We start from the raw sequence: 24,128 nt of genomic DNA, 5'->3' as shown, positions 1-24,128 counted from the left end.
TTGCCTAAAAGTGGATAGAGTTGGAGATGGGACAGATTGGGGTAGGATAGTTTCAAAGGATGGGAAAGGCTCAAGAGAAGCCTTGGAGACATGCATCGGAGGAAGGTGGGTAAGGGAACTAGCGAGCAGGAGGACTTGGGAGGAACAGAGAATGATTTTGCTGGTATTTTGAGACTAGGTTAGTGATGTAGCTGGGGGCCAAGTTGTGAATGGCTCTGTAAGATATTGTTAGTATTTTGAATTTAATTTGATGGGTGAGTGGCAGCTAATGAACTGATTGGCAGAGAGGGGTAGCAGGCGCTCAGTGGTTTGGGAGGTGGGGGGGTTGGCAGCAGAATTCATGATGGACTGACTAGGGCATAGCCTATTTTAAATGTAAACCAATGAAGAGCAAGTTGCAGTAGTCAAGGCGAGACATTATCAGGGAGTTGATAAAGAGCTTTGTAGTGTCATTGGTTATGAAGGAGCGTATTTTGGAGATGTTGTGGAGGTTGAGGCGGCAAGCTTTGGAAAGTGATTGGATGTGAGGCCAAAAGGAGAGTTTAGAGTCCAGGACTACACCTAGCATGTGAGGACGTGTTGATGGTTGTGCCCTTGATCTTGACAATGAAGTCAGGGAAAGAGGCACGTGGGGGAGGAAATATTGTGAGCTTGGTTTTGGACATGTTGAATTTGAGGAAGTAGTGTGAAATCCAGACTGTCGATCAGTAAATAACTCATGCACGAGGAGACTGATGTTGTGAGCTGAGTGGTAGTAAGATGTGGGTGTTGTCCACGTAGAAATTATATTGATATATCAGCTGACCTGGGGAGGAGGTGTAGATTGAGAATAGGAGAGGTGGAAGTAGAATTGTAAGTGACACTGAAGGTGCTTTGGTATAGGTAGTATGAGAGCCAATGAAGAGCGCAGTCATGAAAAATATAGGAGTAAAGTTTTTGAGGAGGACGGAGTGGTCAACCGTATCAAAGGCAACCAAAAGGTCCAGAAGTAGGACTACAAATTATGGGGGATTGATTTTTGCTGTTCGTTAATCATTTGTTAGTTTTAGGAGAGCAGTTTCTGTGGAGTATTGATTGCAAAATCAGGACTGAAGGGAATCAATAAGGTTATTCTTAATGAGATGGTCACTCAGTTGGTTGTAGACCAGGCATTTAAGGAGTTTGGAGAAAAGGGGGAGCAAGGAGATGGGGCCTAGGTTGTTAAGATTGGTGGGGTCCAAGGAAGGCTTTTTAAGTATAGGGGTGATCAGGGCTTTTTTTCAGGGGGAACTTGGGGGAACTCGGTTCCACCACCTTTGGCTCAGAGCCTTTGGTGCCTGCTCACCACAATCACTTGTAAAAACAGAAGTCTGGTTTCTATGTTTACAAGTGACAGCTCTGCACTCTGTGTGTAACCCCCCTGAACTCTGTATGCAATGCAATCCTGGTATTTAATGCCCCTTGAATATCCTTCTACTGTTTGTGAAATCTGAACGGGGTGGTGGTTGAGTTCCTGCACCTATTTTCTGAGAAAAAAAGCTCTGGGGGTGATTGAGGAAGTTTTAGATAGTTGTGGGAGAGATTGAAGATGTTGGCTAGAGAGCGTAGGATAGAGCCAGATGGTGACCTAGGAAATAGGTTTAGCAACCCCGTCTATAGTAGCAGGGTTGAAGTGTTTGTACCTGTGGACATGGGGTGTTAAGTGGAGGGGGGATATCTGTAGAGTGGAGACTTCACCACTAATTTAAATCGATCTTATTTAAGTGATTGGCAATCTCCTGGGCAGTGAGTTAGTGGGTGGAGGCAGTGGAAGACGAAGTAGAGCGTTAAAGGTAGAGAAGAGTTGATGGGGATTGGATGAAAAGGTGTTATTGAAGGTGTTATTGGAAGTTATAAAAAAGGTCTGCTTGGCAGTGAGGAGGTAGGAAATATATTTTTGTAGGGCAGATTTGTATTGGTTACAGTCTTTGTTGGACTTGCACCGCAGACGTTCAAGAGCACTGCCACGTTTTTTTAGACTTTTTTGATGTCATCTGTTTGTGGGGATCGGGGCCTGATTCTCTGTGTAGTAAGGGGTGCAAGCTAAATAATTCCGAATTCATGAAGAAACAAGATTTTTGGAAAACTAACAAACATAAGATGATATAATTGACACATTTACATAATAATAGGATTTTATTTTGTATAAAGATCCTGTTGTGTTTTCATTTAAAATGTATTAAAGGCAATCTTCTTTCCTTTTAAAACGGAGTTCATGCAGCAAGACTGAGCACAGTTAAAGTGGATGTAAACCCCAATTTTTTTTTTTTTTTTTTTTTTTATGTCATAATGTAGAGTATACGATTTCCTATCATCTGTGCCCAGTCTTGCCACACAGAGTTAATCCAGCACTCAGCAATCCTCTTTTTATTGTTCAGTGAAATAAAACAGACTTCCAGATAAAGACCAAAGTCCTTGCTTGAGTGACAGGTTATTTACATATCTCGTGCACTAGCTTGCAGACATGCACAGTTTCTGTAAAGTGCACAACTCACATCCCCCCTCCCCTCTCCTCCTCTCCTCTCCCGTCCAGCTCTCCCAGGATTGGCTGTCTTTCCTGTGTTTTGATTAAATGTTTTCAAAATATGGGGTGATCCACAGTTCAGTGTAAACAGCCATCAGAATATACATAGACAAGAAGCTGTGCATGTCTGCACAATAAAAAGAGGATTGCTCAGAGCTGGATTAACTCTGTATGGCAAGACTGGGCACAGATGATAGGAAATCGTATTCTCTACATTGTGACATCAAAAATTTGGGTTTACATCCACTTTAAGGTAAGCCAGCCATTAATGGATCAGCAGGAACTAGCCCAATTTCGATCCATCTTTGGTCAGGCTCGTTGTAGTGATATACTGATGGGCATCTCTACAACCAGCCTGTTTTTTTTTTTTTTTTCATACGATAACTGACAGCAGTGATCATTGTATTCTGACGACTGAGAAACCTCCTGCTGTCAGAATACAATAGCGGGATGGATTCCCCCATCAACGCACACAGTGTGCGATTTTCTTTCCTTCCATCCGTGGTTAAAGGAAAGAAAATTGCATAATGTATTGCCAACCTTAATTGTCAGGTATGTAAAGTGCCTTGAAAATGTATTCATACCCCTTGAAATTTTCCACATTTTGTCATGTTACAACCAAAAACATAAGTGTATTTTATTGGGATTTTATGTGACAGACCAACACAAAGTGGCACATAATTGTGAAGTGGAAGGAAAATGACAAATGCATCCTGTGCGTCTTCTGGTCCGTTTCAAGTCCGAATTCAGCCAAGACTTCGGGCTGAAATCATACCTGAAACAGTGAGTGGGGACGCACCGGACCTCTGCTGTGTGCCGCTCCAGGCTTAAGTGTGAACCCAGCCTTAAGCAGGGTTAGGTTAAGAAAAAATATCCCAAGCTTTGAACATCTCACAGAGCACTGTTCAATTCATCATCTGAAAATGGAAAGAGTATGGCACAACTGCAATTCTACCAAGATGAGGCCATCCACCTAAACTGACAGGCCGGGGAAGGAGAACATTAATCAGGAGCAACCAAGAGGCCCATGGTAACTCTGGAGGAGCTCCACAGCTCAGGTGGGAGAATCTGTCAAAAGGACAACTATTAGTCGTACACTTCACAAATATGACCTTTATGGAAGAGTGGCAAGAAGAAAGTCATTGTTGAAAGAATGGCATAAGAAGTCCCGTTTGCAGTTTGCTCGAAGCCATGTGGGGGTCACAGCAAACATGTGGAAGAAGGTGCTCTGGTCAGATAAGACCAAAATGTAACTTTTTGACCAAAAAGCAAAATGCTATGTGTGGAGGAAAAGGACCACTGCATATCACCCTGAACACACCACCCCCACCGTAAAACATGGTGGTGGCAGCATCATGTTGTGGGAATGCTTTTCTTCAGCAGGGACAGGGAAGCTGGTCAGAGTTGATGGGAAGATGGATGGAGTCAAATGCAGAGCATTCTTAAAAGAAAACCTGTTAGAGTCTGCAAAAGACTTGAGACTGGGGTGGAGGTTCACCTTCCAGCAGGACAATAAACATACAGCCAGAGCTACAATGGAATGGTTTAGATCAAAGCATATTCATGTGTTCGAATGGCCCAGTCTAAGTCCAGACCAAAATCCAATTGAGAATCTGTGACAAGACTTGAAAATTGCTGTTCATAGACACTCTCCATCCGATCTGACAGAGCTTCAGCTATTTTGCAAAGAAGAAGAATGGGCAAAAATGCCACTCTCTAGATGTGCAAAGCTGGTAGAGACATCCCCAAAAAGACTTGCATCTGTAATTGCAGCGATAGGTGGTTCTAAAAAGCATTTTCCTTCCACTTCACAATTATGTGCCACTTTGTGTTGGTCTATCACATAAAATCCCAATAAAATACATTTAAGTTTTTGGTTGTAACATGACAATATGTGGAAAATTTCAAGGGGTGTGAATACTTTTTCAAGGCACTGTAGATGGCAGGATATGGGTGAAATGGATCTGAACTCTTAATACTGGCTACGTTGACTGTAGTCCTGTAGCCTCATAGCTACATGTATATCTGCAGTGTGTTTTTTCTTCCTCTGCTAGTCTGAATAGATTTAGGGGTAGATTCACGTACAACGGTGCATTATTGCGCCGGGCGTAGCGTATCTAAGATACACTACGCCGCTGTAACTTACTTTATTTTGTTTTGAATCCTCAACGAATTCGCGCCGTAAGTTACCTCTTGCGGCGTAAGGGCGCGGAATTCAAATGGATGTAATGGGGGTGTGTTTTATGTAAATACGTTGTGACCCGACGTAAACAGCGTTTTTTTTAACTGCGCATGCGCCGTCCCTGGGGGTATCCCAGTGCGCATGCTCGAAATTTAACCGGAACAAGCCAATGCTTACGACGGTGACGTCATTCTATGCAAATTCCTATTCGCGAACGACTTACGCAAACGACGTAAAAAATTCAAAATTGTACGCGGGAAAGACGGCCATACTTAACATTGAGTACGCCACCATATAGCAACTTTAACTATACGCCGGAAAAAGCTGAACGAAAACGACGTAAAAAAATGTGCCGAGCCAACGTATGTTTGTGGATCGCCATAACTAGCTAATTTGCATGCTCGACGCGGATTTCGACGGGAATGCCACTTAGCGGCCGCTGAAAAATTGCAGCTTAGATCCGACGGCGTACTAGGACGTACGCCTGTCGGATCGATCCCAGATGCCGTCGTATCTTGTTTTGTAGATACAAAACAAAGATACGACGCGGGAAATTTAAAATTACACCGGCGTATCAGTAGATACGCCGGCGTAATCCTTTTGTGGATCTGCCCCTTAGAGTGTAAATTCTTACTAATTGCCCACTGTCCTCCATGCTAAAGAGGAATGCTGTAGATGAGGACCTGTGGTACAGGGACCTTTCTGTTTTTGCTTTGTTCATTCTGTGGATCTGTGCTTCCTCTATCTCTCCTGCAGCTACTGAAATATTATCCCAGTCATGAGATCACCAGAAGCGGCACATACAAGCTTTTGTAGACCACTTACCCCATTTGAAGACCTTTGTGCAGGGGAGGGGAATATTAGGAAATCCCTCACATCTTCTTATGGCAGCCTGCTTGCAGCATCATCCCAACCAGTCCTCACTTTGTAGCCAATATCAAGAAACAACCTAAATCCTGACGTGCTGGTATCTGCTCTGCTAGTAACCTTGTTCCTTGGCCACAGCCCATTACGTTGGTGGTGTGGCACCCAGGTCCATACACTACTCCATATCTTTTGGGATTGCCCTGCTTTTCACCCTTTTTGTCAACAGGTCTTGCATTGATTATACACACAACCTCTTGGATTTCTCTTTTTCGATAATCTAGCTGCAGCGCCCCTTGACTTAGTCAAGTTAAAGGTGCGCCACAGCCGGATTTTTTGAAAATCCTATGTCCAGTAAAAGATACCGCAAATCGTAACTTTAGCACCTGTTTAATGCTGCTAGGACTATAATGTGACAACAACAATCCCGGGCCACCATATCAATGGTTTGCCAGGGTGAATGATATTCAACTTATGAAACACTTGACCGCTGCCCTCAGTGATAAAACGAAGGCACATAAAACATGCTGTTTTTTTTGGGATATAATTAATTATTCTGACGGATTCCTTATTGTGAAGTCCATTCCCCATAACGCCGGTGTTAGCTGGTGTCAAGCCAAATCCCTATTGTTTATTGTGTCCTCATTTAGCACTGAATTTAAACTGAGCAATCCAGGTTCTGAGCACCGTTCCTTTTAGTAAGGGAAGTTGCGCCATGTGCGAGAATATGACAAGAGGCTGGAGAGAGTCCCAGAAGCACTTTGAAAAGCTTCCTGAATTTGGTTGCAAAGGATTGTACAGGTTCCTGCTTTTAGCGCATTGAAAACAATCCTGGATTGCATTGTTAGTTCACAGATTTTACCTGCTGCCTGGAGTTGTAGCGTGAAGGCTAATTTGTTTGGCAGCACTCTGCTAGCAGAGGTTTTTTCAGAGCTGTATGCTTTGTAATGAAGCACAAGATCTGACCGTGCTTGTTGAATTAAAATAATGCATCTTTACAGTCATAGTTTTAGTAATATGCATACATAAATGCTTCTATTCTTGTTATTGTAGGGCATCATAGCTGAAGAGAACAAGAGCCTGCCCCCCAAGGATGAAGAAGACCCAGGCAAGTTTAAGGAGGCAGAGCTAAAAATGCGGAAACAGTTTGGTATGCCGGAGGTGGAGAAACTGGTGAATTATTACTCCTGCAGTTACTGGAAGGGACGCGTCCCCAGGCAAGGCTGGCTGTATCTCACTGTCAATCATCTCTGCTTTTACTCATTTTTACTAGGGAAAGAAGGTGAGAATATGATGTTTCTATATTTACTGCAATTGTTAATTTACCTGGTCCTGGATCTTGTTATATGCTGTTTTTAATTGGCTGATGCTGTCGTTTATCAGAGAGCATGCAACAAAATGCCAATTGGCCAAGGTCAAATATTTTGAATGCAGCTTCAGATTAGATCAGGCTTCACACTCCATAGTCACATCTCAGGTGATGGCTCAGCTTGTGTCCACCAAAGCAATCAATCGTACGAGCAACAGGAATACGCTACACCAGGATCTCTCTCTTTGCAGTCGAAGGATAATTTTCCATTTAAGTTCAGCCCTTCATCATTACATTACCTAGGAATATCTCTTTCTCCAAACTCCTCTAAACGTTCTTAAGATGGATGTCATTCCTCTATTTCTTTTACATATTTCAGACAGTTCCATTAAAAATCCCTCCTTCTGTATTTCTTTGGCATAGTAGGCTTCGTTATTGGTTGCTTACATTGCCCAAGATGCAAGGTGGAGCGCCTGATGTGGCCCTTTATCAGAAAGTAGAAGTAATTTTTAGATTTCCTACTTGTTGGTTCCATAATTTTTCCATGCAACAGTGGGTCCAACTTGAAAATCCTATGACTCCTATAGATCTCCTGGCCTTACCGTGTATTTTTCCATCTCTTTGAATCACCACAGGATGTCTCCCCGACATTACAAAACTAAATTTCTCCGTGGGACCAGAATGTTACAAACTTGCAAATCTCCTAATATTTTGGTTCTACGACACTCGCACTTCTTTTTGGGAATCCAGCAATCCGTGCTGGCCCTTATCGTTTATCTGGTGGCCTGAACGGGATATACAAAGTCACCTGGCCAGTGGCTTTATAAGAAACGACTTATCTGGTTTGTTCTATCCCAGATATTTCTGAACTTCAATCCAGCTTTTAATGAAGTACACTCCTCCATCCCATGCTGTATTTTCCCGTATTCAATTCTTTTTTTGTCTCGGCTTATCCAAATTTACCCAAATATACAGCAGCAAGAGTGAGTGATCTTCAAACAATTATTTCTCCTTATCAACAATTTTTTTTTAATATTTGCCCACAAATTATCAATAGCCACCAGTGATCAGGAAAATGGATTTAAATTAAATACCAGATGGTACAAATGTCCAGATCTTCAACCATATCTATCCAATCATCTCTGATGTCACAATATGACATACAGTTTGTGGTGGAAGTAACCACTGATTAACCCATTTTCAGAACATATTATTGATATATACTATAGGATCACAACGTCACAAATTCCAACTCCCCAAAGATGGCATTATTATCTATAATACCAGGCCATGTAAAAACAATCAAGAAATATATTCTTTGCCACTTTAACTTGGCATCAAGAGTAGTGATTCCTTGCCATCAGTAAACAGGAGTTTAATCTTTAGCCGAATGGGCAGTTTTTATTCATACAGTGTTGGAAATTGCAAGGGTTAAAACTATGTTTAACCTCATCCCCACAGGTAAACGCACATATGCGGCCTCTTGGCACATGGGCCTTCACGCCGAGTAGCTGCATTATTGCGGCCCTGTGTAAAACACTTGCCACCTCCCGGCGTTTAGACCCCTTAAAAGGCTGGGCGGCAGCCGGCAAGAAGGGTTAAATAAGCTCTTGTACGATTTACTAACCGTTACTGTATTTTTAACATGCATCAATTTAGTTTGCCTAAATTAGACTTAAAGGTCCAGCCGAGATGTTAACGCTTACGTTTGTATATTAATATGTATAATTGTTTTCTTGGTTTCTTTTGATCTGTTTTGTTTAAATTATTGATAAAATAAGACTGAACATATTATTTTATAAACATAATATTTTTTCATTGATAATGTCCTCCTATTTTTTAGTAACTTTAGTCATCCAGTGGCTTGATGTGACTCAACTTGAGAAGAATGCAACTCTGCTCTTTCCAGAATGTATCAAAGTTAACACACGCGACAATGAGTACTTTTTCTCTATGTTCCTTAACATCAGTGAGACCTTCAAACTGATGGAACAGCTAGCTAACATTGCCATGAGACAACTGCTAGACAATGAAGGCTTCCTGGAAGACCGAAATCTGCCTAAACCTACACGACAACTCAAGAACATCTCTGCTCTGAAAAGGTTAGAGACAGTCAAGACGTCCAGTATTGTGCAAAAGTTTTAGGCAGGTTTTTAAAAAAATGCTGTAAATGAAAAATGCTTTCAGAAATAGAAGTGGTAATAGTTTATTTTGACAGACCCTGTACTCAAGAGGAGTATGTCCACCATATAAGCTTCCCTTGTCCAGTACCAGCACGATCCAAGATCCCTTAGCCCACCCATTCACTTGTCGAGACATAGGTGTAGGGTGGTAAGAAGCATAAGGCTGTTTGTTCAAACATACGTACAAAAAGATATACACTCGGACAACCCCCCCTCCCCTCCCTTTCTTTGTATAATGACTCAGGGCAGGGTAAATCTCAGTAACAAGAGAAGCACAGCCTTTAGGAAGGACTGCAGTAGAAATTCCCCCCTTCCCTCTAGCAGCTATTAGGTGACAGTGGTTTCATTAACTTTTAGGCTTCATTTCCATGGACGTTTTTACAGCCACTTTTCTGAGCTTTTTTTGCAGCTTAAAAACAGCTCTCCATGTTAGTCTATGGCCTCATGCCCACCATGACGTTTTTGAGCTGTAGATGGCTGAGCCGTTTTTAAGCTGCAAAAAAAAACCAGGACCAGTGCGTTCTGAAGCTCCAGCCTTAGAGCTGTAAAAACGCCAGACGTTAAAAACGCTCAAACGCGCAAAAACGCTACCGCAGCGTTTTTGAGCTCCAGCTCAAAAAAAAAAGAAAAGGACAGGCATTTTTAAGCTGTAAAAAAAGTGGCTGTAAAAATGTCCATGGAAATGAAGCCTAATGCTAATCCACATAAGCATATACGTCCCATAATCATTTGCTCCCAAGGCAGACAGAAACAATAGAACAATGGGATACAGCCACTTAACAATAAACACATAACAACCCCCCCTACCCCACCTCAAAATATCTAGCAATGGTCTATGAGACACTCCTACAATATTCTAGCAGTCTGAAAGGTGGAATTATTTATCTTCATATATTTTATTGAGGGAAATTGTTCATAAATATTACTGTGAAAGAGCCCCTTAATGCTTTCGGCACAAACCACACATAGAACCCAGGATAAAGGGTAAAATGAAATGCTGAGTCCGGTGCGGTTGTACTGGGAGTCTGGTTAGTGCAGACCCGAACAGGGTAACACAGGGTAACTTGCACATAAGAGGGGGCTGAGGGAGCTAGAAAATGTTTTTTTTAGAGTTCTCTAAGGTACGCTGGGTTCCACAAGCCTCCCGCCCAAAGTGACTCTTGTCACATTTATTTTTACAGTAGAGAAATTCAAATCAAATCAATATTTGGTGTGACCAACCTTTGCCTTCAAAATGTATTAAATTCTACGTTCGCTTGCATACAGTTTTTTTTTTTTTTAGGTGCTCAGCATGTTTGTTCCAAACTTCTTGGAGAACCAACCACAGATGATGTTGAGATCAGGGCTCTGTGGGGGGCAAACCATAATTTCCAGGACTTCTTGTTTGGGGTCACTGTCGTTGAATAAATTTGAGGCCAGTCATACGCCTCCCTAATAGTATGGCATGATGCCTAAGTATCTGCCTGTAATTTTTTTTTAGCATTGAGGACACCATTGATCCTGACCAAATAATTCCATTTGGAGAAATGCAGCCCCAAACTTGCAAGGAACCTCCACCATTCTTCACTGTTGCCTGCAGACACTCTCCAACCCTTCAGCAAACAAACTGCCTCCAGCTACAGCTAAATATTTCACAGTCATCATTCCAGAGCACCTGCTGCCGTTTTTGTGCATAGGGCATGGAAACAAGGCTAATTGACTTCACTATGATTGAAAACATATAGCTGGATTCAGGTATCCGTGCCTAACATTAGGCAGGCGTAGCGTATCTCATATACGCTACGCCGCCGTAAGTTAAAGAGGCAAGTGCTGTATTCACAAAGCACTTGCGTCCTAAGTTACGGCGGCGTAGCGTAAATGTGCCGGCCTAAGCGCGCCTAATTCAAATTGTGAAGAGGTGGGCGTGTTTTATGCTAATGAATCGTGACCCAACGTGATTGACATTTTTAACGAACGGCACATGCGCCGTCCGTGGACATATCCCAGTGCGCATGCTCCAAATTACGCCGCAAAGACTTATTGGTTTCGACGTGAACGTAAATTACGCCCAGCCCCATTCACGGACGACTTACGCAAACGACGTAAAAATTTGACGCGTTTCCGACATCTATGCTTAACATTGGCTGCGCCATCTTTTTGGTGGAATATCTTTAGGCCTGAAAACGCCTTACGTAAACGGCGTATCTTTACTGCGACGCGTACGTTCGTGAATAGGCGTATCTCGCTGATTTACGCATTCTAGGCGTAAATCAGCGTACACGCCCCTAGCGGCCGGCCTAAATAGACAGCTAAGATACTACGGCGCCCGTGGTCGTATCTTCGTTAGATTTAAGTGTATCTCAATTTGAGAATACACTTAAATTTACGACGGCGCAGATTCAGTTACGACGGCGTATCTACTGATACGCTGGCGTAACTCTCTCTGAATCTGGCTAATAGTAATTGGGTTTAAGAAAAATGGCAGGTGTTCTGGACTGATTAGCCAGCTCTCTACATTCTTTTGTATCTGTCATGAGTGATTTGGAGCCTGAGCACCAACATTTGCAGACCTCAAATTTGGATTTACTGGAACCCTTATGTGAGCATTGTTTTTTTTTTTTTTTTTTTTGCTCATTTCCACCTTTAGTCATTTATTGCTGGAAGCTTGGTAAAACTGTGGTTAAGAGAACTGAAAGCAACCAAATCAGAACACAATGTGTGTGACATAATCACAGTTTTCTTACACAAAACCACTCTAGATTCTTAAGCTGTGTAAGGGAAGTAGTAACTCCAGTTAGCATCCAAGTCCTCTGTGGTACTGAATGTCCTGAGTTTCCTGTGCTGCAGATAACATTTACAGGTCTCCCCCACCCTCAAGCTTTTAACTGGACAGTGAAAGGAAAAGCAGCAAATTGATAAGCTTATCCCTCTGTTACTCATCTGTCTCCTCCTATCAGCATATACACAATACTGCAGCATACAGTAACTATTTAAATCCTTGTGCTGCTTTTCCTTCCCACTATTCTGAGCTCAGCTGTCCAAGGACTGATATTAATAAATACAAAGCTATAGGTTATCAGTTTTCTTTTGTCTACTCCATGCTTCAGGCTGTCTTCCTTTGTACCCAAATAATGTCTAATGTCAGAGAAATAATAAAACGGAATGGGGCTATTACGCTACAGCAGCTGTGACATGATATTGTGTGTGCTGTGGAGCTGAGCAGGCAGTCTTTACTATTACATTTTTAGACTTGAGAAAAAGAATTTACCAGAAATCCAGAAATGTATGTTTTTTTTTTTTTGTTTGTTTTTTAACCAGCCATTTATATATGGATAATGATATATAATGTACTATTTTATGTATAATAGTGTCACTTTACATAAAAACTTTTTTTTGTAATATACCTGATGTATTTAAATATTTTTTTCAAGCCACACTTTATTTTGCAAATTTTTCTGCATCAATTACCTTTCCTATATCTTGAATATCTAGGTAATGTCTTGTGTCTCTTCTCAGAGATTTAGATGCGAGAGCAAAGAATGAACAATACCGATCCACTTTCCGACTGCCAAGAGATGAGAGGCTGGATGGACACACAGACTGCACTCTGTGGACACCGTTTACCAAGACGCACATACCCGGTCAAATGTTTGTGTCCAATAACTACATCTGTTTTGCCAGCAAGGAGGAGGAAGCTTGCCATTTAATCATACCACTTCGTGAGGTGAGTTTAAAATTGTGACCAATGATCCTTCTGCTCCAACTGTTAACTTTTATGGATAATAACAGTCACCAAGAATAGAAGGCCACATTATTATTAGGCAGAAAGCTTCAGTGGGGTTTGAGAATCTATGCTGCCTAGATCACAAGTCTGATTGAATGGAATTAATAATCCTTCAGTTCAACTCTTTATTAAGGGCTTATGCACACGGGTGCTTTTTGGCATACAAATTCCCAGTGTTCTGTTGAGAAGTGCCCTGCTATCGAATAGTACCCGGGTGGAACTGTGCATGTACCACACAGCTGAGTTGCCGATCAGCTGTTGTCTTGTGTTATATGTGGAGGGTGGGTGCGCTAACAATAATAAATTAGTAATACATACTTAAATCATGTGCAAAGAAATAAATATAAGATTACTGAAACACCTAATAGTAATAGATGATCTAGTACAAATGTCCGTTAGTGCAGTACTAATTGCTGCCTGTTGGATGTCGATATTCCTGTGCCAAACATAATATGTGACTTTGTGTCCTCAAATGAAGTGAATAAGTCCAATAGATGCATGAAAAATAAAAAAATCCATATGCAGTCCTCAATGATTAAAGACAGATGCGTGCTCCTAGTCAAATCAGTAGTATTCCACCTTCACCATTTAGCTGACATACACCCGAAGTGAATGAATATAGATGGCTCCTTACCGAATGGAAATGCCCCTTATTTTGATACCAAAAAAGGAGACATATAAAGCTTTAACAGGTGAACCTGTATGATCAAATGCGTCCTGGCAGTGTTAGTTCTTGCGATCAGAGATATCCCAGTAGATGCATGTAAAATAGAATAGTGCCAAACCTAGTGTAACTTGTTTATTAAAAGTATAAAAAATTTAAACAGAGGGAGCCAAATGGTCGCTTACTATTTGAGGTGCCTCAAACCCGGCACTGAGGCTCAATCGCGTTGGATCGGATGGTAAGTCCTAGACGCTGTGTGCTGCACTCGTGTCCCGAGCGTGCGTTCCACCACGGCGACGATCAGAACCAGCGGGACAGGAAGTGACGAAATGCCGTGCGTGGATAGGTACCGCCTCGACGTACGTTTCGTTGTGAACGTCTTCAGGAAGCGTGTTGTCTTGTGTTGCCGAGGCACATTCATGTAAGTGAGGGGCGGATAGTTACATGAAGGGGGCGGATTTTTAAATGATGGGCAGTGCTGGGGGTGTATTTTTTTATCGCTGGGTAAACAAAGTTGCAAAAGAAGTCTTTATGTAAAATAGAAAAAGTCGCCCTTCAATTGACTAAACACACCCGCAAGCGTCCAGAAAAAATATCAGATAAAGATTTTTTTTTTGCAGCTTTGTTTGGCCATCGATAAAAATTCTGCCTCCACCACTGCCCATCATTTAAAAATCCACCCACTTCTTGGAAATATCTTCCCCTTACCTACATGAACGTGCCTCGGCAACGCGAGAGAAGAGCTGATCATAAACGCAGCTATTCTGGGGAACCGTACTGCGCATGCGCAGTTCCACCCAGGCATTTATCGGCAGGACACCGGGATACACGACTGCTGCTCACAGCCGACCATAGTAATGAAATTCTTACTCAGGTGCACACCACTGCTTTTTAATGCTTGCGCATATGTAAAACTGTATGCCCCTGAATTCAGAATATCTGCGTCTGTATGTAAGTAAAAGGGTTACCCCATATGTACAGTCACATACAACCAGTGGGTCCAGAACAAGACACAGATATAACACAACAGTACAAGAAATAGTGGCTGCACAGGGCCTGACCAGTTACTTGAGGCCCATTTCACACATACAGACCGTTTTTCCATTTTTCATCCGTTGACGGATACAAAATGGACATCAATGCATCTCTATGGAAAAAAGGATGATTATCCATTTACATCATCTGTTTTTTTTTAAACGGTTCAAAGCCCTATTTTTGCTCCATTAAAAACAAAAATGTAAAGGACAAAAAACTGATGTAAACAGACAAATGGTCTGTTTTAGCATTGGTAGTGGATGTAAAAAACGAATGTAGAAACTGATGAAAAACTGATTTTTCTTTGATAAAACATGACTGAACTGATGAAACGAACGGTCATCATGCGTGACAGGGGCCTTACATTGAACAATCAGATCTAATAACAAAGTAAAAGTGCCCATTAAGCCTAGTACACATGGGCCAAATGTCTGGCAGCATTGGCCAGTTCAATAGAAACTGTCCGACATTGGCCCGTGTTTACTGCAGCTGGTCCGACAGAAGCCAGCATGGTCTCACAGAAGGGGGATGACTGAAACTGGCTGAGAGCACTGACCGAAGTGTTCTAAAAACACTGTCCCCCTGTCAGAACACAATAGAACATCAGGGAAGATCGATGTACTAATTGCATAGTTGGTACAGCGCCTCCCACCTGAGCTGTCAGTTTTTTTCTATTTAGCCCACTGCATTGAATGAAAAATAAATATTAGTGTGTACAAGTCTTTAATATAAACAAAAAGCAGTCTCCTCCTCCTTCTACCCCTTTTGGCATTAAAGGGTCACTAAAGGAATTTTTTTTTTTTTTAGCTAAATAGCTTCCTTTACCTTACTGCAGTCCTGGTTTTATGTCCTTATTGTTCGTTTTTGCTTTGATGTTGCTGTAATTCCTCTCTGTTCTGGACACTTCCTGGTTGTCTGTTTCCTGATCACCACAGTATTGGGAGATTTCTCACTGTGGTGACTAATCAAGGAGGTGTGTCTAAAACCCCTCAGCACCAATCCAGTTTCGTTTTGCAAAACCTTCACTGCCATCTATTGGCTCTCTGGCTCTGTACATCAGAGAACCAGGAAACAACAGCAAAAACGAAACTAAACTGCAGGCACATTATATTATTGTTTTTTATCTATTTTTAATCATTTTTAAAAGGAATCAGTTAACTATTATGTCTCTATACCCTGTAAACAGTCATTTCAGCAAAAAAATGTTTTCCCTTTAGTGACCCTTTAAGGCTTGGTTTACATTTTAAGCAAATGTTTACAGTAAATGCATTCCCGATCAGGACAAAGAGTTTAGAAAGAGCTAAAAGCAGTCTTCCCCCACTCCTGTAAATACAGGGATGAATAGAAAACCATAACCACCAGTTGCTCTTAACCAAGATGAAGCGGTCCCCGATATAATATCACTCAAGTAAATAGTCAACAAACACCTAGGGTTCAAACAAGTTACACCCCGCAAAAGAGGCCCATAGACCCAAGCAAATTGAAAATGATCAACAGTAGTAGATGGGGATGATAACCATGCCTGCCACACATTTATCAAACTTTTTTCGAGACCGGTAAGCAGGTTTATAATAGGGAATCATGGAACTGACCAGGCCTTTCCAGAAAGACTGTGGGAGCCGTAGCTTTTTTCTAGTGTCGAATGATGGCCTTGCATGCATACACGAATACTAATGATTAGCAAACGTCTGTAGGCATAAGTCGGCACAAACCCCTTCACCAAGCTCAGCAGGCAAACTCAAATTGTCCTGGGGATTGGCATGGCTAGTACCTCTGTAATACATCTAGTCACCTAGTATTGACCTGAAACGGAGGTCTCCAAACTTGTCTATTTTATTCAGCAGGAGTAAAAAAAAATCTGGCATCAGTGGGAGTAAACCTCACCACATTTGGTATCATTGAAAGGAGTAGTGCCCCATTGTTGGGAGGAATATTGCCCCATTGTTGGTGCCAGTGGGAGAAATGGCGCCCCATTGTTGATTTCAGTTGGCAGAATAGTGTCTCATATTAGTGGGGGAAATAAGGACCCAAGGGCCGGATAAAGGCAAGCAAAGGGCCACGTCTGGCTCCCGGGCCACAGTTTGAAGACCACTGACCTAAACAATAGACTTTTTCAATGCTTGAAAAGGTGAAGAACAGCAATAAGGATTGGAGCTGCATGTAATCACTGTGAAATAGAAAACACTACTAGATCAACAGAAAAAGGAATTTTAATCATCCCATGTTTGGCAAGGAAGCAATATCCTGAAGTTATTTACATTCATATCCTTAGATATGCTTAGTCTTCAGAATTGTAAGTAATGAAAAATTTGTTAGACTAGAATATAGCAATATAGACATTTTGTTTTGCATCTCCCCCACCCAAATTTTTCTATACTAACACTTTTTTTGAGAAATTTTGTTTTAGTGGGAATTTGGCTTCCTACAATAATTTTGCAATATTTAAGTATTGAAAAGGATTTTTTTTTTCTCATGGTAGTGTTTACCAAAGTGAAGCATTCACCATCAGTGCTAGTTTTAGTCATTGCAAATTATAGTATTAGTAACTTGAACTTCTGAGGGCTAGATGGCAGAGTTATAGTGGTGTCTGCAGACTGGTGGTTTACTGGGAGTGCGATCTGACATTAGTGATAATTGCCTGTATTTGGCAGACAGTTAACGGTGTGAACATGATATAAAGTAAAATATCCTCAGGCCCCGTTTACATCTGGCGTTTTGGGATCTCAGATTCGCATCGGATAATGGCAACACGCATTGCTATTCATTTTTAAACACGGTGGAGATTTGCTGCTATTGTCATGCAATAAATTGTGGCAAACCACATCATTTGAAGCTTGTCCCTCAAAAGAAGTTCCTGCTCCTTTTCTGAGCGACAAGCTTTGCGTGACGCTGTTTGACGTGATTGCAGCACGATTCATCACGCAATAATTGCGGCAAAACTGCATAACATTTAAGTGACATTTAAAAATTAATGCAATTTTGCCACGAGATCCAAAAACATCAGCTGTGAAGGGGGCTGCAAAATCTTGAGTGGGGTAGGGTAAAGAAGTCCATGCTGGATGAGGGTTCTTATCCCAACGCACCAAAGGCCAGCGAGATCAAATGTAATCTAAAAGTATGTTTTGTGACCATAAATGTAAATTCCTGTAGGGTGGGGTAAAAATAAATAGATTATACTTGTTTTAAGTACCTCCAAGTAACATAAATCTATATAATGTAGATGTCAATTTGTATAACAATCAATCAATATATATGGGACACAATGATCTCAATATTGCCCCCATATGGTACTATCATATTTTCTTGCTTTATTATTTTTTACCTCTGAAGAAGCTCTAATATAGGATGTATGGTTTAAGGTCCTTTTGGGAGCATATACTTTTTCATTCCTTTTTTCTTAGGGGTCATGAGATTTAATATCTTTTCTTCCTCAATGGGGTGAGGTACATACAAAATATGCCTGCCAAGACATTGGTTTTCTACTAGAGAAGAATTTTTGTGTATATGTTGAATGTGGGGCTCGTCCAATAACTAACTTCTAAGGATCTGTCATTGTGGCTTGTGCTAATTGACCCTGTATTGTGTGAAGGTCTATTGATGATAAATGTGTATTGTGAATTAAAAGACAGCCTAAAGGACAAGTGTATGAATCATCAGCTGTAGTTAATTAGCTCATGTAAATTAGACCAGGAGCCGGAGTCATGATGTCTACCAAAAAGATGTGTATTGGGGCTCATTGTGTGATGTTGTGGGTGGAGTTGGGTCATTGTTCATTTGGACTGCAGTATCCTAACTGTATATAAGAGCCTGATTTTCTCAATAAAGGGTCTATTCCTGTGAAACCTCAAACAGAGCTGTGTGTTTCGTTATTGGGGTTCGTCTGCCTGACTGTGAGGTGTTGGTAGCTGTCTTGGGTTCGGGAATGGAATATCTTAAATGGCTTTAACCCCTGTCCCATTTGGGGTTCCGTTACAGTGTGCATCAGGCTTGACACTATAATTGAGACTGCAATTCTATTAGCCATTGTGTTTAAATGGGTTGTAAAGGTTCGGCTTTTTTTTTTTTCTAAATTGGTTCCTTTAAGCTAGTGCATTGTTGGTTCACTAACCTTTTCCTTTGATTTCCCTTCTAAATGTTTTTTTTTTCTTTGTTTGAATTTCTCACTTCCTGTTTCTCCTCAGTAAGCTTTTCACCATCATCTGAGTGGTGGAAAGTCATTTAGAACAGCTTACTGAGGAGGAACAGGAAGTGAGAAATTCAGACAAAGAAAACATTTAGAAGGGAAATGGAAGGAAACGGTAAGTGAACCAACAATGCAGTAGCTTAAAGTAACCTATTTTGAAAATAAAAAACAAACCTTTACAACCCCTTTAAATAGAGTGTTTGTTTTTTCTGGAAGGTGGCTTCTTGAGATGAGAATGTCAACCATATTAAGGTGTGCATGAAAAAGAAATTGATAATTTATGTCATGTTGAAAAAAAATCACTTGAAAGTCAATTGTTTGTGGCCATAGTTTTAAAACTTGCATTCAGATGTCACATTTGGTGGTGGGTGGTGGTACACAAGTAACCACAATTTGGGAAATAAACATGTTGACTATAGTGTATCTGATGCCAAATGTTGGCAGATTCCAATTATTTGTAGGTAATTGAGTGACCACTTCTAACCCATAGGTTACAATTGTGGAGAAAGCCGACAGCTCCAGTGTGCTGCCAAGTCCTCTGTCTATCAGCACCAAAGGAAAAATGACGTTCCTGTTTGCCAATCTGAAAGACAGAAGTTTTCTGGTGCAGCGCATCTCTGATTTCCTGCAGAAGACATCGCTGCAGAGTACTGGAGGGGACGATAGTGGGGAGCAGAAGACTGCTGCAAGGAAAGGAAGCAAGGGAAATAATGAGGTAAACAGATCCCCCCCCCCCCCCCCTCCGTTTCATTTTATTTTGTAAAAAAAAAAGGATATTTATAATGGTTGTGGTCGTTGGGTGGTGCTTAGTTGTCTGTGGTTACCACATCCCTGTTCCAGTAAAGCTAATGGTCTAGATTCACGTACGGCGGCGTATCTTTCTGCCGGCGTAGCGCATCCCATTTGCACTACGCCGACGTAAGATAGTGAGGCAAGTACAGTATTCACAAAGCACTTGCCTCCTAAGTTACGTCGGCGTAGCGTAAATGGGCCGGCGTAAGCACGCCTAATTCAAATGAGGAACAGGGGGGCGTGTTTTATGTTAATGAATCGTGACTCGACGTGATTGACGTTTTTAAAGCGGTGGTTCACCCTGCTGAACAACATTTCAGCATAAAATCCGGCATAGTAGCGTGAGCTACACTATGCCGGTCTTAATTTTTTTTATCCCCGTACTCACGGTTATATCGTACATAGACGATTCCGTCTGCCGCGGGGAATGGGCGTTCCTAGCAAGAGGGAGGGTGATTGACGGCCGGCTCTGGCACGTCACGCTCCCCGAAGACAGCCGGAGTAGGTCTCGGCTCTTCACGGCGCCTGTGCACAGGCTATGCGCAGGCGCCGTGAAGAGCCAAGCCTATTTCGGCTATTTCCGGAGAAGCGCGACATGCCACGGCCGGCCGTCAATCACCTTCCCTGTCCATAGGAACGCCCATTCCCCGGAATCTTCTATGTAGGATATAACGGTGAGTATGGGGAAAAAAAAATACAGACAGGCATACTGTAGCTCGCGCTACTATGCCGAATTTAATGCTAGAGGGAAAAAAAAAAAAAAAAAAATTTCATATAGGGTGAACCCCCGCTTTAACGAACGGCGCATGCGCCGTCCGTGGACATATCCCAGTGTGCATTGCTCCAAAGTACGCCACAAGGACTTATTGGTTTTGACCTGAACGTAAATTACGTCCAGCCCCATTCACGGACGACTTACACAAACGATGTAAAATTTTCAAAATTCGACGCGGGAACGACGTCCATACTTAACATAGGATACGCCTCATATAGCAGGGGTAACTTTATGCCGGAAAAAGCCTAACGTAAACGACGTAAAAAAATGCGCCGGGCGGACGTACGTTTCTGAATCGGCGTATCTACCTAATTTGCATATTCCTTGCGTAAATCGACGGAAGCGCCACCTAGCGGCCAGCGTCAATATGCAACTAAGATACGATGGTGTAAGAGACTTACGCCAGTCGGATCTTAGCCAAATTCTGGCGTATCTTGTTTTCTGAATACAGAAAAAAGATACGCCAGAGCAACCTAGAAGTTACGCAGCGTATCAATAGATACGCCAGCGTAACTTCTTTATGAATCTACCCCAATGTGTTTTAGAAAATAAAAGAAAACATCAAGCTTATACAAAGTAATACCTGGTGTTGGTAAATAAACGAATGGTGCCAGCTGAACCAAATTTTCTAAAAAGATTCAGATATCCAGGGAGTAAACCACAATATAATCATCATGTTCTCTGTATCATCATTTTAGACTTTCTCCACGGCTGTATGTAGACAACATGTGCTTTTTGGAGGAAGCATGCATGCGTCTGCTTTGTATTCCAAATGCTGTTTTATTTGTACAGAATAACAAACAAAGGAAAGGAGAGGTGATTTCATGTCAACTATTTCCCCCTCATTCACATTGAACACGGCTTTGAAATCGTGTGACTTCACCTGAAATTGCATGATTTCAATGCCGCATTGTCGGGTCCAACTTGAAAGACATCTGGGCGGCTTCATGATGTCTATTGAAGTCGCACCCGAAATCAGCAAAAGTAGTGCAGGAACCACTTTTGCATATCAGTGCGGCCCCGCAAAGGCGTCGTACCGATTGGACCGGTGCCATTGCCAGGAACAGACTACGACTTGTCATGCGATTTGGCCTGTCAAATCACATGACAAATCACTTCACTGTGTATGAGGGCTTCAAGTCTTCAGGCGCCTCTGTACATCATCCACATCCTCATTCCTCTACAGTTTCATTGCTGAATGTAGCCAGAAATATCCGGAAATGACCAGAAAAGGGAACCCAAAAATAATTGTATCTGTTTGTGAATTCTGAGACGAGGCAATAGTGCACAAGTTACATTACGGTAAATGCAGCCCTGGCTAATTCCGCACCAGCAAATTTAATACTAGTTTAGTGTGACCCATTGCGGTCTGGCAACATTTATTTTCCTACTGATCCATTGTACAGAAAGGAAATATTTGGCTACTGTAGGTTACCACACTTGACATATTGTTGCTCTTGGAACAAGCCTGTATGGTTTTGCTGTGACAGACAGCTTGTAGTTCTCAATGAGCTGTGTGGGCACTGGTGAGCGCTCTCGTAGTTCACTGATTTTATTTTTTTCCTGCTATTCAGTAACTGTCTTCTTGTATGGGATGTACAGACAGACAGCTGATTGAGAGTCTGAAGGATCCTGGCATTGCACATGTGATCTGCTGATTATACACGCAGTTTAATAAGATAACAAATGCACATTTTTTATTTGTAAAGATATGTGATCTTGTTATTTTTTTTTGAAAGGTGGTCTCATTCTTTAAATCTATGCTTATTTTTATAAGTGATTTTTACAATGTGTGCCTGCTGGGGTTTTTTTTTTTTTTTTTTTTTTTTCTGATAGGCAACAAAGCTGCTTTCTGAAAGTCCAACTGATATTGCCACCTGCATTCCTCAGAAGTCTGGCTGTGAGGATGCCCCTACTGCGTCTCATGGACTTCTCAAACTCTTCCTGAGGGAACCAGCAGACGAAGAAGGGCCAAAATGGGTAAATTATATTTATGAATTAACCATTTCAAGATACAATTGTAAAACATTTTGGTTGCTGAGACTGCAGAAAATGAATGAAATCCTCTTGCTGACACATTGGCATTCTTCTTTTTTGTCATTTTTCTGTGTTAAATAATCCTATGATTTCATTAGAAGTCTGTTTACGATTTCTAAAATTTAAAGTGGAACTATAACCATTAATTAAATAATTAACATTGTTCTTCCAAACCCCTGCTGGTTATAGTACTTGTTTTACTGGAGAATCCTCTACAGAAGGATAAAAAAAACCTTCATTAAATTATTTAGGAATTAAAAGACGTAATGGTCCTGCAATAGTCTACATTCTATTTCTCAGGTCTAAAACACTGAAATGTGGATCGGCACACTTAAATTGTCATGTATAATGCAGAATCAGCAGTAGATTCAAGCCCTGCAGTCTACATGGTGACACTGGCAACAGAAGTGGCGTCAAGATCAGTTGGAAACTAGCACAAAGAGCGGCTTAGGGGGATAGTTACATAGTTAGTCATGTTGCAAAAAGACACAAGTCCATCCAGTTCTACCCTAAAAAAATTAAATAAAAAATATCGTACAATCCCATATACCCAATCCTATACCCACAGTTGATCCAGAGGAAGGCAAAAAAAAACAGCAGAGCATGATCCAATTTGCTACAGCAGGGGAAAAAAATCCTTCCTGATCCCCCGAGAGGCAATCGGATGTACCCTGGATCAACTTTACCTATAAATGTTAGTAACTGGAGTCACAACTGGAGTCCGCTTGAAGAAAGACTGTGGAACCATGGATTAAGGCAATTGATCTTTTATAGTAGATGATCTCCTTGCTATGTGAGCACTATACAGATGGGGAAGAGGGCAGTGGTAATCAGTTTATTTATGACCCCTTTAGTTTGGCTTACTTTATAATGAGAGCCTCATCTTAGACTGCTTATCATTCTCTTATATAATGATCAATACATTCCCAGGTCCATCATTCAGAATCAATTGGTGTAAGCTGATTGGCAGGCCCTCTAGTTTTAACCTATATCTGAAGTGATTAACATATGGCCTACCTAGTAGGCAGCGCTAAAACTGAATATCTGTAAAGTGTAAATCGGGGGTAGGCAACCTTAATGTGGTGGCGATCTACCTGAACAACCTGGTAGAAGTTAAAGATCATTGAGCATAGTGTTACCCAGGCCCGGACTGGGACAAAAAATAGGCCCGGGCATTTTAGACATAGCAGCCCGGGGGGGGGGGGGGGGGGGGCATTCGTGGGGGGGGGGGGGTGGCCGGATGTGTGGATTTGATTACTTTAACTCCGTTTTTTATGGTGGCGTACTGAAAATAGTATGAAGCAGCACAAGATGAGGGTTGCTCTAATCCAGGGGCAACCTTTTGGGCATAGTGTGCGAATAAATGCTTTCAAAGAAATTGAGAGTGCCAGATACATAAAATAAAAAAATATATACTGTCAACTTCACACGGAAAGAAATCTTTATAGTTAAGTAAATGCTGTAAACTACTTGAAACAACTAAACTTTGCACCATCACACTTCAGATCAGCCCTAATTCCTGCAAGTAACTGGCTTTGTGACTACTGAAAAGCCTGTTATAAAGTATTCAGCCTTGTACACACCACTAAACTGAAATTTTTTCCTCAAATGATATATGCAGTGTATGTGGTATGTGTTTATGGAATGATTGTATGATATATACGTTATTTCTCACATTTTGTCCATAAATAAAGATTTTAAAAAAAGATACTTAGAAGTTTTTGAGATATGACTACCAAATGTTATGAAGATAAAAACAGAGTTCAGGAGTGTGTTACATAAAGAATGCAGGGCTAAGG

The 24,128-nt window shown here is 41.4% G+C and overlaps 1 protein-coding gene across 4 annotated transcripts in view; it reads left to right on the top strand.

Annotated features, from left to right (window-relative positions):
- Window positions 1-24,128, top strand: part of TBC1D9B (TBC1 domain family member 9B) — a 107,393-nt gene that overhangs the window by 34,901 nt on the left and 48,364 nt on the right. For all 4 annotated transcript variants that reach the window (XM_040344989.1, XM_040344990.1, XM_040344991.1 and 1 more), the window contains exons 4-8: window positions 6,642-6,870; window positions 8,741-8,999; window positions 12,576-12,783; window positions 19,216-19,440; window positions 22,129-22,272. In XM_040344989.1, coding sequence (XP_040200923.1) covers window positions 6,642-6,870; window positions 8,741-8,999; window positions 12,576-12,783; window positions 19,216-19,440; window positions 22,129-22,272 — 1,065 coding nt within the window. The remainder of the gene's footprint in view (window positions 1-6,641; window positions 6,871-8,740; window positions 9,000-12,575; window positions 12,784-19,215; window positions 19,441-22,128; window positions 22,273-24,128) is intronic.

This window comes from Rana temporaria, chromosome 3 (genome assembly GCF_905171775.1).
Source record: "Rana temporaria chromosome 3, aRanTem1.1, whole genome shotgun sequence".
Lineage (NCBI taxonomy): Eukaryota > Metazoa > Chordata > Amphibia > Anura > Ranidae > Rana > Rana temporaria.
The sequence above is the reverse complement of the archived record's forward strand: the minus strand, read 5'-3'. Positions and strand labels throughout refer to the sequence as shown.